Genomic DNA, 20,217 nt, shown 5'->3' with positions numbered 1-20,217 from the left:
ATCAGTCAAATCTGGAATATACCGCTACTAACTGAACAGATCAAAAATTATATATGCTCATAGATAACAAGTCAGACTTTAATACTGAGAGAACAATAGACTAAGCACATAATATTTTTAACAACACTATGTAAAAATGGCAGTGAAATGTTTGTGTGAAGCATGATTAATATTGTAAGATTTCTAGCTACTCCTATCTCCACATGTATTATGTTGAAAGGTAATTAGTAGTGTAGCAAGCATACACAATTTTTTTTTTTAAATTAATTTATTTATTTTTAATTATTCCACTGCTTGCATTAGGAAAAAAATTCTCTTTGGTTCATTAGGATTCCTGGTTAAATACCTGTAACATGAAAATAGTATTAATGCACTGTTTAGTTAACTGAAAATTCTTCTTTTCTTCTACTCTCAAGTTATGAGCCAAAGATCTGATGGCTGATTAATCTTCCACTAAAGTCAATGCTATTTATTACTTGACCTCTGTGGAAGATAGATAAGGTTCTTGAACAATGTAGGAATTTACGAGCCAGCATCTTAATCACACTAATAGAAACCTGCTTACTCTGGAGTTTCCTCAGATTTAATACTACTTAATTCAAATCAGATTCTTCCAACAAAATGCAGTCTTTGCTACTGACTCCAATATTAAGCAGGCAGTTTCTTCATTTTGTTATTACTAAGAGAGTAACATGAACATATGAGTAGGTTGTTTACACACACACACACACACACACACAAAAGCAATACCTTTTTTATATGCTCAAAATAAAATTATACTGTGTTGCTTGAAATCCTTACAAACTAGATGAATACTGTGAGTGAGGATTTTAAGTACCCAGTACTATTTTGCATCTGCTGTCATTCAAGCCAATGCTACAATTCTTATTAAGAAAAATATTTTAAAGTCTTGCCTTAAAAAATTGTGTAATTAATTTTTACATTGTATAATTTATGAGGGCTGCTCCGAAACTAATGCCTCCCTTTTTATTGTGTTATCCCATGCTATCAGATGCAGATGCTGGTGGTATGGCAGCAGAGGCTGAACCTTCCTGCCAGTATTCCATTCTGTGTTGTTGCCATGTGACAGGTGGCAGCAGAGGGGCAGTCTGACAGAGTGGCATCTGACATGGCAGTGTGTATGGAACAGATGTCTGTAACTGAATTTCTGTATTCTATTCATGCGGAAGAAATAGCACCGACATACATTCATTAACAATTTGAATGTTTATGGAGACCAAACATTCATTGTGAGCACGGTGGGGTGGTGAGTGGTATGTTTCAGCAGTGGTGACATGTTCCAGACAGTCATGCACAGATGTCATGCCATGAAAAGAAGAGAGATTTTATCAGCTCATCCATGTGAATTGGCCAGTTGCAACCAGGGAACTGTATGTGGAGCTGTATATTGACTTCGCTGTGTTAAAAGCAGGGGTTGCAATGTTAGTGTCCCCAAATTTGTGCCAGGTGGGTCCCACAGATGCTCACACAGGAACAGAAAGGACATCTTATGCAAATCTTTCAGGGCCTTATCAGCCAATAAGAGGTTTAAGGTGGCAGTTGCCTTGATTGCATCATCTTTCCAGATGGCTGTGCAGATTTTTTTGAGTGCAGCATGCTGACTCTTGTTCATTACTGGCAAAAATGTGTAGCTAATGGTGATGACTGTATTGAAAACCAATGTGTCTCATAGGTAGGAATTTGCTCTGTTATTGCACTCATTTTATCTGTTGTTGCTTCCAGGGAAATAAATAGGAGGCATTTCTTTCAGAGCAACCTATGTATATCTTATGTACTTATATTTATGCTTATAATATAAATCTCATGAACATGTGTTTATGCTGAACATAAACTAAGACATAAAACATCTTTTTCCAGGCCTTCAGGTGGAGGCAAATATTGTCTTGGAGAAAGGAAGAGATATCGCTCCTGCAATACTGATGTGAGTAAATTTTGTTCCTTTGTAAAGCAACTTGTCTGTTTTTAATTTTATCAGCAACAGATGCATTTATACTTTTTTTTTTTTTTTTTTTTTTTCCTAGTTCACAAAAGCTGTGAATTCAGCACTTTATTGGCAAGCATTTTTGTTTGGCACCTCTATACAGTGGAGACCCTACAGGAGATCTCTGTTTCAATAGGGTGCCCAACTGTTGCGTTCATTATTAAGGCCTAATGCATTTGGGTTTAAGGTGAACAAGGAGTGTAGGGAGTTCCATATTACATTAAACAGAAGTTCCGTCTAGCCTGCTATCCCTCAATAGTAGTTAATAATTAATATGTAGGGAAAAATGATAAAATTATAGGAGACAAGTGTGACATTTCCTTCTGTAGAAGTTTCCAGAAGCTGGGTGATGAAGGATTTCTTAAACCTCTCATTAATCCGCGTGTTACTTAACCTTCACAAATAAGACTATCCTCAGCATCCCTCTACTTCTAAACCTGCTTTTTATACCTGTATAACTTTCAGTGTTTACAGTCCTTTTTGATATTATGTGAAAATGTATTTCTTCCGGTATAAGTGCATTGCTTTACTGTCAGGAATCCACTGGCTCTTGTGTTACCGGAATGATCATGCAGTTTTGGTTCAACAGTCGAAGTAATGAGCTAACAGTGAGGAAGGAGGTGGGCAGTGTGCAAATGTTCAAAATGTTTCAGCATAGGAAGTTTTGCACGAATATGCACAAGAACTTCCTTACAGTGAGGGTGATGGAGCACTGGAGCAGGCTGCCCAGGGGGGGTTGTGGAGTCTCCTTCTCTGGAGATATTCAAGACCCGCCTGGATGCCTACCTGTGTGACGTGGTGTAGGGAGCCTGCTTTGGCAGGCGGGTTGGACTCAATAATCTCTAGAGGTCCCTTCCAACCCCTACAATTCTGTGATTCTGTGAAAATCAAATTACTAACAAAAAATGTAAATTCAAATAAGTTAAAAACTGAATAAAATTGAAAGAGAAATATACATAATAAAGCAACTCACAAGTAGTTTTCTAAGTAGCAATACAAACAAAAAGCGAGCTTCCATAATTTTTTAGCTTCAAATTCAACTTGGTTTTCTTCTCAGAACAAGAAAGCTCATAACAGTGGGAGAATCCATGCCTATGTGGTGTATATGACAGTGTTATTTCAGCTTTTCATCTTTGGATATATTTCATGAAAAGATGCAATAATTAATATTGGTTCCTTTAAAATACCTTGTTATTATGATCACTGTTAATTTTCATGTGTTATCTCTGCATACATGGATTTTCCCATGAAGTTTATTCACATTGTTCAACTGTATTACAAATTTTCAGATTGAAAACCAGTTCCATACTCCATATCACACCTGCTCTGTTCACAAGTCCAAGAGGTGTACTAGGCCTTTTTACCATGGTATTGTAGGAGAGCATGAAGCTCAGCTTCTTGTCCAGTATGAGTTGTAAATTTTTTCCAGTCCTACTGCCCTCCAAGTTAAGCCATTAGGAAAACCTGACTGTCTTATTTTTTCGGTATATTTCAAGAGATCAGCTGTGTTTGGTGTCTTTGTGCAATTTTCATTTGAATAAATCCAGCTTGCCAGATGATGCTCTGTAGTTAATTTACTGTCATTTCATTTTTCACACAGCTGGTTCTTGTGAAATTGGAAAATATCCTGTTACTTATAGCTTCAGTTCAGAAACAAAAATATTGAATGATACTGAACACATTTCTCATTTTAGGAAATTCAACAGTGAACTCAATTCTCCCACTAAGTAATGATTCCCTATTAAAGTCTTTTATTTGTTAGTTACCAATCAATAACTAGCAAATTAAACACACTTTTATGAACTAGTGCAGATATGGTTTGGTTTGTAATTGGGATGCAGTGCACTACTAATACACGTGACTCATTAATATCTTGGCATTATTTTTTATTTTCATCAGGAAACATATAATGTTGTAGGTGATAAAATGTTATTGTATTCTTGTACAAGACACTGGTATGTATTATCATGTATCTTTCTTTTAAGCCTGTATTGGTCACGTCGCTACCAGATTCTCTGCTTATTGTGGTCTGATATCAGACAAGCATATCAGACAAGCACATGAGAAAGTTTAAATAACACAATATCCTGCTACCTCATAAATATTCAAAATGTTTTAAATTATCTTTTTTTTTCCCCCCCTTTTCTTTTTAGTTAGTACGTCATAGCTAGTGATAGTGTTGAAATGTTGCTAGGATTTCTTTTAGTCTTACCATTTTTAATTCCTTAGTGCTTTTAAGAAATTCTTCCAGATTTGCCTTGCTTCCCTTATTCTCTGTAAGCTTCTTGTTTATTATGAAGTGGAAATGGGAAAGGTCACAGAAGGAACATTTGGAAGGTGCCTGGGAAGGCCATTCTGGCTGTCCCCTGGTTCAGAGGCAAAATCAACTGTCATTAAACCATTTTCAACTGATAGTTGAGAAGCTGTTTAACTTGTTTTGAGATAACATTAGAACCTTTACTTTTCAGAACCATTTGCTTTTCCATCCTTTTAGACTCTTACTCTCTTCCAGATGTGATTTAGAAGAAAGTGTTCCCTCTGTGGCACCCCTTTCCTGTGTTTGCATACTACTGGTGTGTCCCCTCTTATTCTTCTTTACACTAGATAGTCTATCTGCTAACCATCTTTGATATCCCAGTAGTGTGCATTTTCTTGTAGTGTGGTAGCCAAAATCTACACAGGTTTTTTGGCAGTTTCTTTCAAAAAGAAGCTTAGAACTATGTTATCTTAGTGATAAAGTTATGTTTATGAATTTCAGTACTGTGTTCATTTTTTCTTAAACCAGTGACAGCATTTTTTTCAGCCAGTATTGATCCATTGCACCCAAATCTCTTTCTGAGGAGCTGGCATTTAGGAGGGTCATTCCTCAGGTTGAGCTTGTACACTTGTTTAGTCCAAATCCAAATGTAGTGATTTGCATCCATTGCATTATTTCAAAACACTTCTCAAGTTATCCAAAGCTTTTGAAGTTATAATCCTGTAGTCCAAAGTGTTTACTTCCTGCCTATGGTCAAATTTTAATAATTTATACAAGGAGTTGGAAAAAGAAACCTTCAATGTCACTGTCTAAGTGTTAAAAACAAACCTGGAACAGTTGCAGACCTGGACTACAGTATTTGCAAATGGCACTTTTAAAATTTGGGTGTGAGTAAATTTTTTTTAATCTAGAGAGAGGGAGGATGTAGGTGGGAGGGGTGGGCATTTTTTTTCAGTGCATAAACATATTGTAACTTACCGAAATTTAGATTTACTGTCTTAATGGTTTTGACAATTGTAGTCCATTTCTTCTTTTATAGTAATCTTCAGGGTTCTGAATAACTAAGAGTTGCTGAGACTAGTAGATTTTGTTTCGAGATTTATTACAGTCCTTAGTGCTTGACATTTTTAATGGAATGGTATGTTTGATTAATGTAAGCATTAAAAGTATTCAAATCTGTCATTGTTTTATGAAAAATGTTTTGTTAGTACATCTTTGCTCTTGAAGTTTTTTGCAGTGTCAACACTCATTGCCCATATGTAATTTAAAATGTAACACTCCCTAAAGCTCCTTCCATTCATTAGCAACAACAACAAAAAAACCCAACTCATTTTGACTTCATTTTTCTTTCAAAGATGAGTTAGTTCGGTTGCCCTTTCTTATGACCATTTTCATTCTTTGGAAACAGCACACACACTCCTACTAGGCATATTTCTCATCAAAGACTTCCAAAGCCGCATATGACTTCTTAATTCAAAAGGCATCTGCTAATGGAAACATTGAGATCAGCAGAAAAGAACATTAGTTAATGAATTTAGAAACAAAAGGTGATAGAAAGAACACTGTCATCAGAATTGTATTTTCTACCACCAGCCACTTTCTTGCAAGAAACAGTACTAAAGCTTAACTAATTGCAAGTGATTTAAAATATATATAGGATTTGAAATTCAAGCTGATAAACATTTAAGGTGTAGAAGACTCCTTATCTTTTAAATGTCATAAAATGTTTTGCTTACAGGTTATGTAAATGCTTTCTTTTCATAAAAGTGTGGGTGTATGCATGCCTTACAAAGATTCTTGTTCTTTAGCCTTTTCTCACAGAAGAATGTAGGCAAACTATTTCTGTTCTTTCTTTCCTTTATGCACAAATTCATTCATAGGTATGGTTATTATTTCTCATCTTCTGATGAAATCCTTTGTTAATAGGAAACCTAGTCAGTTACAGAAGTCTGTCTGACCTGAATATCCAAGATAAAAAGATTTCTCTAAGATAAGATGTTTGATGTTGAGTCAGTACTGCTTCAATGAATTGTTGACAGCTGTTAAACTGTTTTTGCTCCAATGTTTAAAAATCTTAGTATTCTTCTTAGATTTTTTTTACTCAAAATTTTAATTGTTTCATTATTTTGTATGGATGTTCTTCATATCCCGTTATAAGTTCTTACACTGTTTCATGATTTGCCATCTCCTGAAGAGGGACTGGAAGCACAAGCAGCCTGTAGCAAGTTACTCATGTACAAACTCCTAAATCATTGAAAAATGTGAAATATCTTACCCTATATGGTCAAACTGTAATTCCCTTTTTTGGGGGGGAGAAGAATTAGAATGAAGCTATTAATGTAGCTAAAACTAATTTCCCTACAAACAAAATGCAGCTTATGCAGTAACGATTACAGTGTTTGATATTGAAGCCTTTGACATCATTCATCTTTATAATAGTGAATGATTCTCTTCAGGGGTGATCTTATTTTTTAAGTAAGATCTGGAGTCTTTCAGATGTTCCAAAGCAGGCTAGAACATCTGCTTCATTGGCATTTTTGATTTTCTTTGTCATCAAAGGTAACTGACAAGATGTCTTTAGTACCATTTTCTCCCTTCCTGTTTCACTACCTACACTACCTTCAAGGAGCAATATCCCAATTGATCACTTTCATTCTTTGCTATCTTGAGTTCCTACAGTGATTTTAAACTTTTCCAGGCTTCCTAAATTTCCTAGCTGAAATTCTTCCTGTGTTGTGCAGACAGGTGTGAAAGAACACAATGCATCATGGATACCAGAGATGCTTGTTTGGGTAGGTTAAGGTGACTTACAAAGCATGATGAAAAGATGTAACTATGACAGCAGTAGCCCTTCTGTTTCCTGTCTTAAGTTTCATTGATGATCCCCTGCTCCTTCATCAGCAGACATTCTAGTTAAAAAATAAAACTTTGTTGGAATGTTGGCAAAGTGTGCCTTGCCAGTGCAGAAAAGAAGGGAAGGTAGTCACCTCTGGCAGTACTTTGCCTAATGCAGCCCAGGATACTGCTTGCCTTCCTTGTGGTAAGAGTATATTGTTTTGTTTTTAACTTGTCCACTGTGACTCCCAGGTCCTTTTCTGTAAAGCTCCTTTTTGACTGGAAGGCCACAAGCATGTAACTGGTTCACGGAGATATGCCTTCCTGTGTGCGTGGCATTGTGTTTCCCTTTTATTGAACTTGCTGAGACTTCTGTGGACCCATTTTCAGTGTCTCTGTGTACCAGCATGATGGGTGTTACCAGCCACTCATCTCAGTTGTCTATTGTCAGCTCTTATCCATCATTCAGATTATTGTTGAAATTTATAATATTGCCTCAAAATACATCCAGTATCAACACCAAAAGATAAGTAAGACTGCATCTCAAAAATCAGATTACAATAATTTTATTCATAAAGAGGTTTTCATGGTGCCATCTGCAGTGGACTTTAATTAACTTGGAAAGGTAACTGTGCAATAGGAATAACAGCCATGCAAATTAGTATCTGAGCATGTGGAACTGAAGAGTGATGGGTATTGACGAGTATAGATGAGATTTGACTGCAGACTTTGCAGTAGGTTGGAACAGTTCCTTCTACTACTTGAAGAATAAGAGACAAAGAAACAAATATAATTGTTACAATTATATACATATATATTACAAATATATATATATACATACATTATATGTATTACATTACAATTGTAATGTTTTGTTTGTTTGTTTGTTTTTACTTTGAGTATTTTTCCAATTATTTATTATTGTTATTATGAGAATGAAATTAAAAGAAGTACTAACAGTAAATTTTTAACCAGTACATTTTATTCAAAAATATTTTTTTTATTAAATGGAGATGGTAGAGAATTTCAGACAGTTTAAAATTGCAAGACTCCCAGTATCCATCATTGTCATTTATGTTCAAAATTGGAGAAAACTTTTGTAGTTTGTGAATCATAGTGCAGTGGGCTTGGTATGGTAAGAACTTGATTAATGTGAGAATTATAATTATTAATATTTGCACTGTGTAATAGATTTTTATCACAAATATTTATACAGACCATTTTGTTTGCAGGCATTTGAGATTCCTGAACAGTGCTAGCTGACTTAGATGTATGTAGGAAGACTAGTAAAACTGCCATGAAATGAACTCTTCTATTGCTCATAAAATATTAATATTTATTCACAACTCTAATTTCTGTCAAACAATTTCTTTTCTCTTTCAGTCTAAAAATGATTTTAATCTGTATTTCAAATACTTTGTCTCATATCACTTGAAATCATAGCTGCTACTTAAACACTGATAGCAATGTTTTAACATGCTATGTGGATTCTTGGTGTGTTCAGGGTCATCATTATTATTTCGGACTTCCTCAAGAAAAATTAGCACAGAAATAGCAAAGAATTCAGTTTCTCCTGGAATAAGAAGAGAATTTCTCAGCTTTGAATTGGAAATATGCATTAGTGAAAATTTAAGTGAAAGCAGTTTTTATGTCTTAATTAATGCTTAGAGTCAGGACCAGACATGGTGTCTAGTCTCATTCTTGGCTTTATTGCAGTGCTTTTTTCAAAGCTGCAAGTAAGCAAAGATGATAATAGCCTGCAGACCTGCGGATAGTGTTATAATTTATTTCTCAATATCTTAAACAACAAATGTCAGTGCAGCTACTTCATGTAGTACAACTGAGGCAAGAGCTCTTACCAGAATGATTTTAATTTTTTTCAGTTTTTATATGTGTGTTTATAAGGAGGTAGCTGACAGATTGATTATGAAGTATAGTTTGGCATGATTTTGTTTTTCTGGTTTAACGGAAACTGTTATAACACCTGCCTTTATTTAAATTAATAATTCAATTACTTCATGCCAGCTGAAAGATGCAAAATAGACATTTAAATTACAAAGAAATAAAGAAAGTGTCAAAATCAGAGCCACAAGGTAAAGCAAAGAACCATCTCCTAGTCTTCTGAATGTTTTTATTTGTAATATGGACATTTCTTTTCATTTTGATGTTTGGAAGGAATAAACTTTGTTTTGGTCTCTGTTCTTTTAGCCATGTCCTGCAGGGGCCCGTGACTTTAGAGAAAAACAATGTGCAGACTTTGACAATATGCCTTTCCGTGGAAAGTATTATAACTGGAAACCCTACACTGGAGGTAATATGTAGTTTCACAAAAACATTATCGTATGTGAGGTATTCAAAAATGTAAAGGTTTTATACAGAAAGTAATGTCTTCATATAGAGTCTTTCGATGAAGATGTGATGAGCTGAGTTATGTTTTCTTTTGTCAGCTGCTGAAAATCATACAGAAAAGCCCTGAATATTCTAGCAGGGATTTATATATCTGTTTTTTTATTTATTTTAATGTGAGAAGAGCTTGAGAATCATTATAGAGACTCTATATTAAAATACAGAGCCCTTTTTTACCTGTGGATATAATAGAATTAAAGGTTGTGTAGTTTATCTGTAAGTGAATTTGATGCTACTGTGTTAAGTTTAATATAAACTTCTCAATAATTTTTTCCTTAATTAAGTTGAGAATAGTGGGAAATGGAAAAAGGGGATAAAGCACCACAGAATCTCTAAAAATTACTTTAAAAATATGAGATTTGTATAATTTCACTGTAAAATAAAAAGGGTATTTTTTTGAGGTAGGAAAAAGAAAATTTCTTTTTAGAACAGTTTAATCAAGTTTAGTTGCATTTTGGTCACTATTCAAAGTAAGTCATTCTTTGATTTTTTTTTTCTGTTATATACTCTGAATAAGTCAATTTTTCCTTTTTGTTTTTATATTCACTGGTTTTATTTGTAGTTTTGTTTTAGATCAAAAGCCTGGAAGTGACCACTGTGATCACATGATCTGAGTGGTAGTGTATTTTGTGTAGACAAGAGTCCTATCTGAAATAATCTGATGTTTTTGAACTAGGACTACATTATTTTCTTATTCATGTTTGTCAAATGCTGCTGAAATGGTATCTTTTAAATTTGTTTTGTAATCATTAGGATTATATTAACATAATAGAATCCATTTCTAGATATCCAACCTTGCTGTATCTTACCAAAAGAAATTATTCTCTTTGAAAAAAACAAGTCAAGTAAACAAATCAATGATGGAACACAAAATAAGGTGCCTATACTACATGTGAAAAATGTAAGATAAGATCATACATTTTGGATCAATTTTTGCACGTATATTAATTTTTCAGGAACTCTGTTATTGTTTTCTTTACTTTTGTTGTCTAGGTGGGGTTAAACCATGTGCATTAAACTGCTTGGCTGAAGGTTATAATTTTTACACTGAACGTGCTCCTGCAGTAATAGATGGGACTCAGTGCAATGCTGACTCACTGGATATCTGTATCAATGGAGAATGCAAGGTATCAGAAATAAGAGTAGATAAAAAGAACTGAATATCTTAAACTTCATTGAAGTGTTTTATCAAGCAGTGAAGGTAAAGGTGCAAAAAAACATCATCTTGTTAAAATATTTTTTCTTAGCATGTAGGTTGTGATAATATTTTGGGGTCTGATGCTAAGGAAGATAGATGTCGTGTTTGTGGAGGAGATGGGAGTACATGTGAAGCCATTGAAGGTTTCTTCAATGATTCATTGCCCAGAGGAGGTATGCATGTTTATGTCTGTTCTGTTGTTGCATTTAGATAGCTATTAAATGAAAAACAGTACTTCACTGTTTTCCATCATGACATTGATCCTAGTCACTCACTTTGACTCCTTTTGCCTAATTGTTTTGGTTTAATGTATTAGTTTGGATTTATGTCAAATTCAGCAGTGTCCTTTATTACTGAATATTCAGCTTTTGTGATCTTAAATGCACTTAGTAAGAAATGAATGTGGGTTTTTTTGTTTTGTTTTGTTTTTTGGGTTTTTTTTTTTTTTTCCCTTGGTGTGTGTGGATTTTTTTGTTGCTGTTATAGTGCTTTGGTAGAAGAAATTATATGAATGATTTTAATGTGCTTAGTGATATTCCATAGATGTGACTATACTTGAAGTTTTAGAATAAAACGAAGTTTCTTAAGATAATGTTAACAGCTTGGGGAGTGTGTATGGACAATTAGCTGAAAATACATCTTAAAAATACCACAGTACTAGTGTTGACAGTGTGTTTTACTAATGCTGGATCTGGAGTCAGTTCTGGGTTCTTAAATGTAGGAAAAGAACTGATGCACTGAACTGACTTCAGGTCTCTTAGGGGCCACTAAGATAGTTGTATGCTGAAAAAAACACTCTTTGAGAAGAGGTTGAAGGAATTAGGCCTATTCTATCTGGAGAAGTGATATTTCATGGGGACCTGGAATCAGTCCTCCAAAAAGTATAAGTATACACTTTGTATACTCATAGTATACACTAGTATACTAGTGTGGAGATAAAACCAGTCTTTTTGTGGTAGGCAGTGGATGACATGATGGAAGAAGCAGAGACAATGGCTGTTTAAATAGACAGACAGACAGACAGACAGACAATTAGATAGATAGATAGATAGATAGATAGATAGATAGATAGATAGATAGATAGATAGATAGACAGATAAAATACATTGCCTGAATGGATGGAAGTGTTTCAGTTGCCCAAGAGTTGTATGATTTCCACCTTTGGTGTTTTTCTTTACCCTGTACACGTATAAGGTGCTGTCTAATCTCGCCTTATCTCCTAGCAAATCGTACTTGTAGCAAGAAATTGGACTAAGTGACTGTCTGAGGTCCTTAACAACCTGAATTATCCTATTATCCTGTGATCATTTTATACATTAGTTACTTGTAATGCAATGTTGAAAGTATTTTGTCAGCATTAAAAAAAACACAGATACATAAATTTGTATTACATTTTTGCTATGACTTTAAAATGTGTGTGAAATTAGAAGAGTCTTCATTTATATCACGTGAAATGGAATGTTCTAGTATGTTTGAATCCTAGTAGTGTTTAGGTGTAACCAATTTAGTAATGGTTAATTTAATGACTAATATAATATAACAAGAAAAAAATATACCATTTTCTCTTAGGGTACATGGAAGTTATTCAAATTCCAAGAGGTTCAGTGCACATTGAAATAAGAGAAGTAGCAGTGTCCAAGAACTACATTGGTAAGAGCATGCTTTAAATAGCAGACTGTAAATGTTAGTTTTGATGTGACTTGAAGCTATGGTTTTCTGTTTTTTTGCCCCAGTTTGTTAGGATGCATTCTCCCAAGTGGAGCTAATGGAGTTCATAAATTCCTCCTTGACTTAACTGCAAACTCAGGCCAGTCAGACTTGGAGCAAGAGTAGGTGAAGATCACTCAAGTGATCTAGTGCCCCACTCTGAGCTAGTGTCTTCCTCCTGAGGAAGTTTCTGATTTTAGGGGATTGTACTGTTTTAAAATATAATCCTATTCTTGGAATGTTTATTCAACAACAGCAATCATTACTTAAATACTAATGAATTAGGTACTGGAAACAGGTTGCACAGGGAAGATGTGGATGCTCCATTCCTGTAGATGTTAAAAGTCAGGCTGGCTGAGTCCCTGAGCAGCCCATAGCAGGACATTGGAACAGTATGATCTTTTCAGGTCCTTTCCAACCCAAGCCATTCTGTGATAATATGATACTGCCTCCATATCTTAAGACAATGTAGTATGTTAATTCTGCAGTGTTTCTGTATTGTAGTTGTAGGGAATTACTGCTATGCCTTTTTTATGGATAGGAAAATTATATGCAGGAAAACATTTGTGCCTATTAATATCACTCAGAAAACCTGCAGCAAAGCACAGAATTAAATTCAAATTAATCCAGATTATCCTTCATTTTATTTAAGATTGCTAAGTTTTATTTCCATCTTTTAAAATATTAATACTTACAAATCTGGCTTCCTCAAATTTGGACATGCATTTCTCAGAGTTCATATGCACTGATTTGCATAGCATTCAGTTCACCATAGTGCAGGAGCATGCATTTCTTAGTCAAAAATTATGTAGAAAGCTGATCAGTTTTACAGGAAACAGATTACACAACCAGAACAAGTTGCCTTTATAGGCTTAATGACAACTGGCTGTGCTACTTTGTCAGTCTGTACTAATGAAAGTTTATTTGTATGATACTGATGTGTTGGAAATGACTATAATGCATAAATGCATGCAAGTATTATTTTGAAAGGTAATTGCTCTTTAAGGTGCACTAGTTCCTATATGTACTGTATTGGTAATCATGGTGCCTTTTACTTTTGGTTGCTTTTTTTGTTGGTTTATTTTTGGTCTGCTCCCACAGTCATGTAATTGAGATTTTCAGTCTCCCTCCATTCTGTAGGAATGGTAACATTTGATACTGCAGGAATAAAGAGCACTTACCATTTTTACATCATCACACTCTCCCAATTCAGAATATGTTGGTAAGATTGCTTGTGTATCTTACATTGACGTTTGACTCAGAGCTGATGGGAAAGGCATTAACTGCATATCACAGTTGCTTTCAAAAAGGAATATTTTGTAATACTGACATATACGCCAATGTTAATACCCTACTTAATATGCAGTTCACATTTAAAAGACTTTGATTTCTGAATCCATGGCTAACTGAAAATGGAGGTGATAAAAGAGAATAAAGAAGATACTTTTAATTACTGCAGATAATTTTGTCATTCCTCTAATCTATTAACAGAGAAATATGATCTGGAACTGTACTTACGTCAGTAACCTCAGCACCAAAACTAATGAAAACTGTCATTTTTTTAGCTCAAGTGGACAATATAGGCAACATTTCTAGTTTTTAATTGTGCCACAGGTCTAATAAGATAAAGTATGTTTCCAGCATGTTTCTCACAATTTCAAGGGTGTTCCCAAGTTTCACGCCCTCTTCTCGTTACCTTGCTTCATGCTTCAGATGCCCTAGTTGATTCATCTCTTTCACTACTTTGCTGTGTTTACAACTTTCAAGGGAGCCATTGTATGCTAATGTAAGATAATAAAGTCACAGGGACTGTTTCTTTTTTTCTTTTTTTCTTTTTTTTTTGAATGTTTTGTACTGTGAATGTGAACAAGAACACTATTTTGGAGCCACCAGTTTTTGGGAGAAGGAATGCTTGTTATTTGTCTGTTCCCTAAAGAGAACTATAGAAACACAATAGCAGTTTAAAAGGAGTTTATTGTGTTAAGATACGTACTTCAAGATATTGTTTTGTAGGTGTTTCTTTGGTAGTAATGTCTGCTTCACAGCTCTCTCCTAATCTGTATGGGCTTGCCTCTTGTTTCAGAACAGCTGTTTTGTGGTCACACCTTGAACCAGATTAGAGAATCAATTCAGCTGAAAATAACCATTACGCATATTATTATGTTTTGTTTTATGTGCACATTGCCAAATGTCTGACCACAGTTAAATAAATCAATTTCTCAATTTGGAAATAAAAAAATAATGAAAAAACCCCTCCCCTGTAGCTCTGATACTGGCTTCAGTGCTTTCCCTTTCCTTTCAGTTAGTAGGGTCCCAGACTGTCTTATGATCCAGTTCTTTGGCAAACTCTCACGTTAAATTGAGGCAGCAGTTAGAATCATAGAATCACCAAGGTTGGAAAAGACCTTAAAGATCATCCAGTCCAACCATTCACCTATCACCAATAGGTCCCACTAAACTACATCCCTCAACACAACATCCAGTCATTCATTGAACTCCCCCAGGGCCGGTGACTCTACCACCTCCAAAGTTCTTCCAACAGGGCTGCTCCCATTGAGTTCTTCTCCCAGTTGGTACACATATCTGGGATTGCTGCAAGCCAAGGGCAACACCTTGGACTTATGTTGAACAGGATGAGGCATTCTGTCATGTTCTGTACAGGATCTACAAAATTTACTTAAACATTGGACATTATGGTAGAAAGTCCTGTCAAGTTGAGAAAGGGATATTTTGATCAGGGCTAAAGAAAAAGGTTTATGTTGAAAAAACACTGATACAGAGCTGAAAGTCACATACTTCTACTAGATTAGTAGTTTAATTTGCAATGGCTTCTCCATTATAAATGCTGCTTCCAATTTTTAGGTGGCTTGTATTTTTTTTTAAGCTCTAAAATCTGAAGAGGATGACTACTATATTAATGGTGCCTGGACTATTGACTGGCCAAGAAAGTTTGATGTTGCTGGAACAGCTTTCCATTACAAGAGGCCAACAGATGAACCAGAATCTCTGGAAGCACTAGGCCCTACTTCAGAAAATCTCATAGTCATGGTAAGGTTATATTTAATGTATATGTGAAATTTGAAATATGTTTTTTTCTTGTTTGTTTGTTTGTTTTTTGTTATCAGCAAAGATAAAACCACAAATAAAATCAAAGTAGACCATTATGGGATCTTGCATTTGTATTTTAATTAAGTTTCCTTGCCTTTCAAACTGATATGAAGATACTGTGATGAAAAAGTGATAAAATTACAAGAGCCCTGGGAAATATCACAGAAAATTCCACATCTGTGTTAAATGTACTATAGAAGAAATTGTAAATTGGATATATATTGCATTTCTGTGTACTTCTGATAGACACAACTGCTTGATGTGTAATATGTATACAGTAGCATTTTCCTTTCCTGACAGTTGTCAGAGTAATTTGACCTGTATTAAAATATGTTGGTTTGACATATGTTGCTCTGAATATGTTTTTAAAAAACACAAACAAAAAAAAACAAAACGGAGAATCAAACTCTAGTGTGTGTCAGGTGGGAAGTGGGAAGTGCAGTACAAGCAGCAATCAGAGTGGACAAAAGCTCTTTATTATGATGCTGCCATCAAATGCAGTGATATGACTGTAGTGATAGTTTTGATATTCCTTTAAAGGAACCACCTGTGTTAAATAGTGTATTTAGTGAAAACAATAACCTCAGCAACAGTCTATTGCTGTTACTATTTCTACTGTTACAAATCACTAGAAATATAAGCAAGGAGAGGGCTAGATTCATAACTAGTTGCTTGAGTTCAGTGATAATTGTTGCATACTTGCATATTGATGTAATTAGCTTTTACTTCAAGTAATGATTCAGCTACATTTCCATTTCCATGAAGACATCAACTTATGAAGACTGGCTTTTTTAGTGTTATTATGTCAAGAATAAAACACTGACAGAGGTTAGATAGTTATGATGACAAAGGGAAAATAACATAAAATTCAGCTTATACAATAATACTTTTTGTATATGTTTAACAATTTCATTCAGATTCTTTTGGAAATATCTCAAAGGAGTTCTGTGGCTTCCTTTGTTACTTCTTTCCCATTCACAAGACATAACAAGTACCTAGATTAACGTCACTGTAGTTACATTCTGCTTGCCTGGTTTAATGGTATAACCAGTTGTTTTCAACTTCAGATTCTGCTACAGGAACAAAATTTGGGTATAAGGTATAAATTCAATGTTCCCATCTCTCGTACTGGCAGTGGAGACAATGAAGTTGGCTTTGCGTGGAATCATCTGCCTTGGTCAGAATGTTCTGCCACTTGTGCTGGAGGTAAGACACCAGGCAGCCAAGACACAGGATAAACTGGATTGCAAGATATTCTTTCTTACATAATTATGTAGATAACTAATTGAAAATGTTTCTTTCAGATATAACTCAAACCTTATTTTAGAGAACGAACATTTATCTCATCGGATTTTCAAGTACATTTAACATGTTCAGATGTTTTTTGTTAAATGCAGTATATGTTGGCACAGTGTGTCTCTGTTGATGGTTCTTCTGGGATTCCCTTGAAGTTGGGATGTTTGCTTTTCACAGGAGCTTCCTTGGTAAAGTACATCAGAAGTTTTTAGTAAGGAGATTAAAAACAGAAGGCAAACAAAGCAACCATAAATAAAGGGATATATCTGTGTATGTTTGTACCTATTCTTCACACATCCTAGTCAGCCCTCTTATCCTCCAGCCACTAAAGTTTAGGGCACAAACTGACAACTTCTCTGTAGGAGATCATAAGAACTGGATTATACTTCCCAGCCCATAGCAGTATCTATTAATTGTTGCCTTTTGGCAGCAATGGGGGATTTGTAGGTTGTCCCATGTGATTCATCATGGGTGCCTTTTGCCCACAATTTACTATATTCCTAATCCTCCCTCTAGTGGCCACCAATGCAATTCTTTACCTCTGGCTGGGAGAGCAGAACAGTTGGCTTTCTTCAAAGCCAACACCATTGCTGCTGCATGGACTGGTGAGTAGAAGTGCTGTGTGAACAGTATCTTTCTTCTCTCTGGAGTCTGAATACATCATCACCAAATTATGTTCATTTCAAAAGACACAGGAGAGAAAGTTAAATTGACCTCAGAATTTCAGCTTTCTACTGCACTGTGCACTTACCATAGCAAGATTGGGAAATAGATGTGTTTCTCTAAAGATCCTTTGGAGCAAATATTTGTCCTTTTCTTTTTTTTTCTGGATACTGAAGATATTCATGTTTAGAAACATCTTGACTTGTCTTTCCAATGGATCCTGCTGTGAGTGTTACTGGTTGCTTGCAGTTTAACTACAGCAGTTTGAATAGCATAGGTAGGATGGAAGGGATAAGTACAAATTCTATTCTGTGTTACTAAATAGAAAGTCTTGAAATCAAGTTAAGGAAATTGCTAAATTTCTCCAATATTTTGACCTTCATTTGTAGGATTCTCTTAATCAACTAGATGGCAGACTGCTGTTTTAACTGATATTTTAACACTGGTGACTCCAGTCAGAAAAGGAAGATTTTAGAGTGGTTAAAGGGAGAGCTGTGGTGGGGAGGTGCATTTCCATATATCAGAACTTTACAGGTACCACCAAATCCCGTTTTTATGATGGGTTAATGCGCTATTTGATGTCGTGGGTAAACTCCATTGATTTAGACAGAGACAGTGTTTTAACTGTGAGTCTTCTGTCCTGCAGGTCTTAGTGATTTCAGTGATTTAAAAGTGTATAATGGAAGGAATGATTGGCTTGGAAGGAGTAAGCAGTTGTTTAGATGAAACTAGTTTGACATAATCCGTTTTCTTTTTATCCTTATCATTACGTTTGAAATGTATGTGAATCTCAAATAACTATATGCATTTATTAATCATTTGAAACTTAATTTTGAACACTGTTCCTTAGTAGCTTATGGTGTCTAAACCAGGCTCCTTTCATACTCTCCTTTCATTCTGCTTAGTATGAGAATATATTATCATCACTTATTTTCATTTAAATCTTTACTAGAGGAATCTATATTTCACTGTGGCTATAATTCTTGCTGAAAACCTGGATCTGCTTTCTTCATATCTGTATTATCTTCCATTTCTCTCAGTTTATGAAACACCTTCTGCCATATGCGAAAAGAAGAAAAAAATTTAAATAGGAGATGAGTAGGGAAAAAGGAAAAGTGGATAAAAGTTTGTAGAAACAGCAGAACAAGGAAAGTTGACTAGTATAAATATAAAATGTGGGAAGTTTTGCAAATGAAACCAATTAATAGGTTTTTTTTTTTTGTTTGTTTGTTTATTGCAGTAAGATTCACTAGGAAGTCCATTTGTTGTAGGTGTGTGGGAGTCAAAGGGACATGGCCAACCTCTTCTCAGCAATCTGTGTGGACAAGACAAGGGGAAATGGCCATAAACTGGAGAATAGGAAGTTCCATACCAATATGCAAGGGAACTTCTTCACAGTGAGGGTGATGGAGCACTGGAACAAGCTGCCCAGGGAGGCTGTGGATTCTCCTCTGGAGATGCTCAAGACCAGCCTGGATGCCTACCTGTGCAGGCCTTCTTTGCAGGGGAGTTGGACTTGATGTTCTCTAGAGGTCCTTTCCAACTCTTACAGTTCTGTGATTCTATGATCTATACTTTCCTTGAAAGCCTCTTGTGGCTGGATGACTGTGAAGAAGAAAGGGACTTGGGGATGTTGGCTGATGCTCGGATGAACACAAGTCAGTAGTGTTCCCAGGTGGTCAAGATGGCTACAAGAACATCCTGGCCTGCATTAAAAACAGTGTGTCCAGCAGGAGCAGAGAGGTAATCACCCTGTACTCAGCACTGCTGAGGCCACCTTGAGTACTGTGTTCTCTCCACTAGAGAGACTGGGCTCTCCACTACAAGAAAGACACATGCCCCTCCGGAACATGTCCGGAGAAGGGCAACAAAACTGGTGAGGGGTCTGGAGCACAAGTCTTATGAGAAGCGGCTCAGGGAGCTGTGACTCCTCAGTCTGGAGAAGATGAGGCTCAGTGTGACCTCCTTGCACTCTACAACTTCCTGAAGGGAGGTTGTGATGAGGAGGGGTTTGGCCTCTTTTCCCAGGCAACAAACAGGACCTGAAGGAAATGGCAGCAAGTTGTAACAAAGGAGATTTAGATCAGACATAAAGAAAAACTTTTTCTCTCAGAGAGTGGTCAGGCAATGTAATGGCTGCGCAGGGAGGTGGTGGAGTTGCCGTCCCTGGCAGTGTTCATGAAGCGTCTGGGTGAGGAGCTACAAGATATGGTTTAGTGCTTGCGGTAGAAATGGTGATGGGAGAGCAGCTGGATTAGATGATCTTGTAGGTACTTTCCAGCCCTGTGATTCTATGACTCTGCAGTTCTGTGACAGTGACTTCACCACCTCCCTGGGCAGCCTATCCAATGTCTGACCATTCTGTCTGAGTATTAACCTACCTGAACCTCTCCTGGTACAACTTAAGGCCATTAGGTCTGGTCACATATTCGAGACCCTTCACCAGCTTCATTGCCCTTTCTGTGTACATTCAGCAGGGCTCAGTGTCTTGTAGTGTGGGGCCCAGAAATGATCACTGTACTCAAAGTGTGTTCTCACCATGGCTGAGTACAGAGGAACAATCTCCTCACTAATTTTGCTAACTGCACTATTTCTGATACAAGTCAGGATGCCATTAGTTGTCTTGGCCATGTGGACACAGTACTGGCTCATGTTCATCCTGCTGTCAGCTAACACCCCCCCGATCCTTTTTCTCCATGCAGCTGTCCAGCCATTCTGCCCCAGTTTGTAGCAAGGCATGGTTTT

General features: G+C 35.9%; 1 protein-coding gene across 12 annotated transcripts in view; it reads left to right on the top strand.

Annotated features, from left to right (window-relative positions):
* The window catches only part of ADAMTS6 (ADAM metallopeptidase with thrombospondin type 1 motif 6), a 145,395-nt gene that overhangs the window by 98,285 nt on the left and 26,893 nt on the right, over positions 1-20,217 (top strand). For 9 of the 12 annotated variants that reach the window (XR_014939183.1, XR_004305532.2, XM_085528325.1 and 6 more), the window contains 7 exons: positions 1,879-1,942; positions 9,303-9,405; positions 10,494-10,627; positions 10,748-10,871; positions 12,268-12,348; positions 15,290-15,453; positions 16,581-16,719. Coding sequence is in view for 8 of the 12 variants with exons in the window: in XM_085528325.1 (XP_085384451.1) it covers positions 1,879-1,942; positions 9,303-9,405; positions 10,494-10,627; positions 10,748-10,871; positions 12,268-12,348; positions 15,290-15,453; positions 16,581-16,719 (809 nt within the window). In the remaining 4 variants the exon portion in view is untranslated. Of the gene's footprint in view, positions 1-1,878; positions 1,943-9,302; positions 9,406-10,493; positions 10,628-10,747; positions 10,872-12,267; positions 12,349-15,267; positions 15,454-16,580; positions 16,720-17,325; positions 17,415-20,217 lie in introns of those variants that run through there. The other 3 variants (XR_014939182.1, XR_001551922.3, XM_085528328.1) reach the window with 2 other exon arrangements.

Source organism: Coturnix japonica, chromosome Z, assembly GCF_054131305.1.
Source record: "Coturnix japonica strain WE chromosome Z, WE-NBRP24, whole genome shotgun sequence".
NCBI classification, from domain to species: Eukaryota; Metazoa; Chordata; class Aves; order Galliformes; family Phasianidae; genus Coturnix; species Coturnix japonica.
Note: the sequence above shows the minus strand (reverse complement) of the source record. Positions and strands in the feature narration are given on the sequence as shown.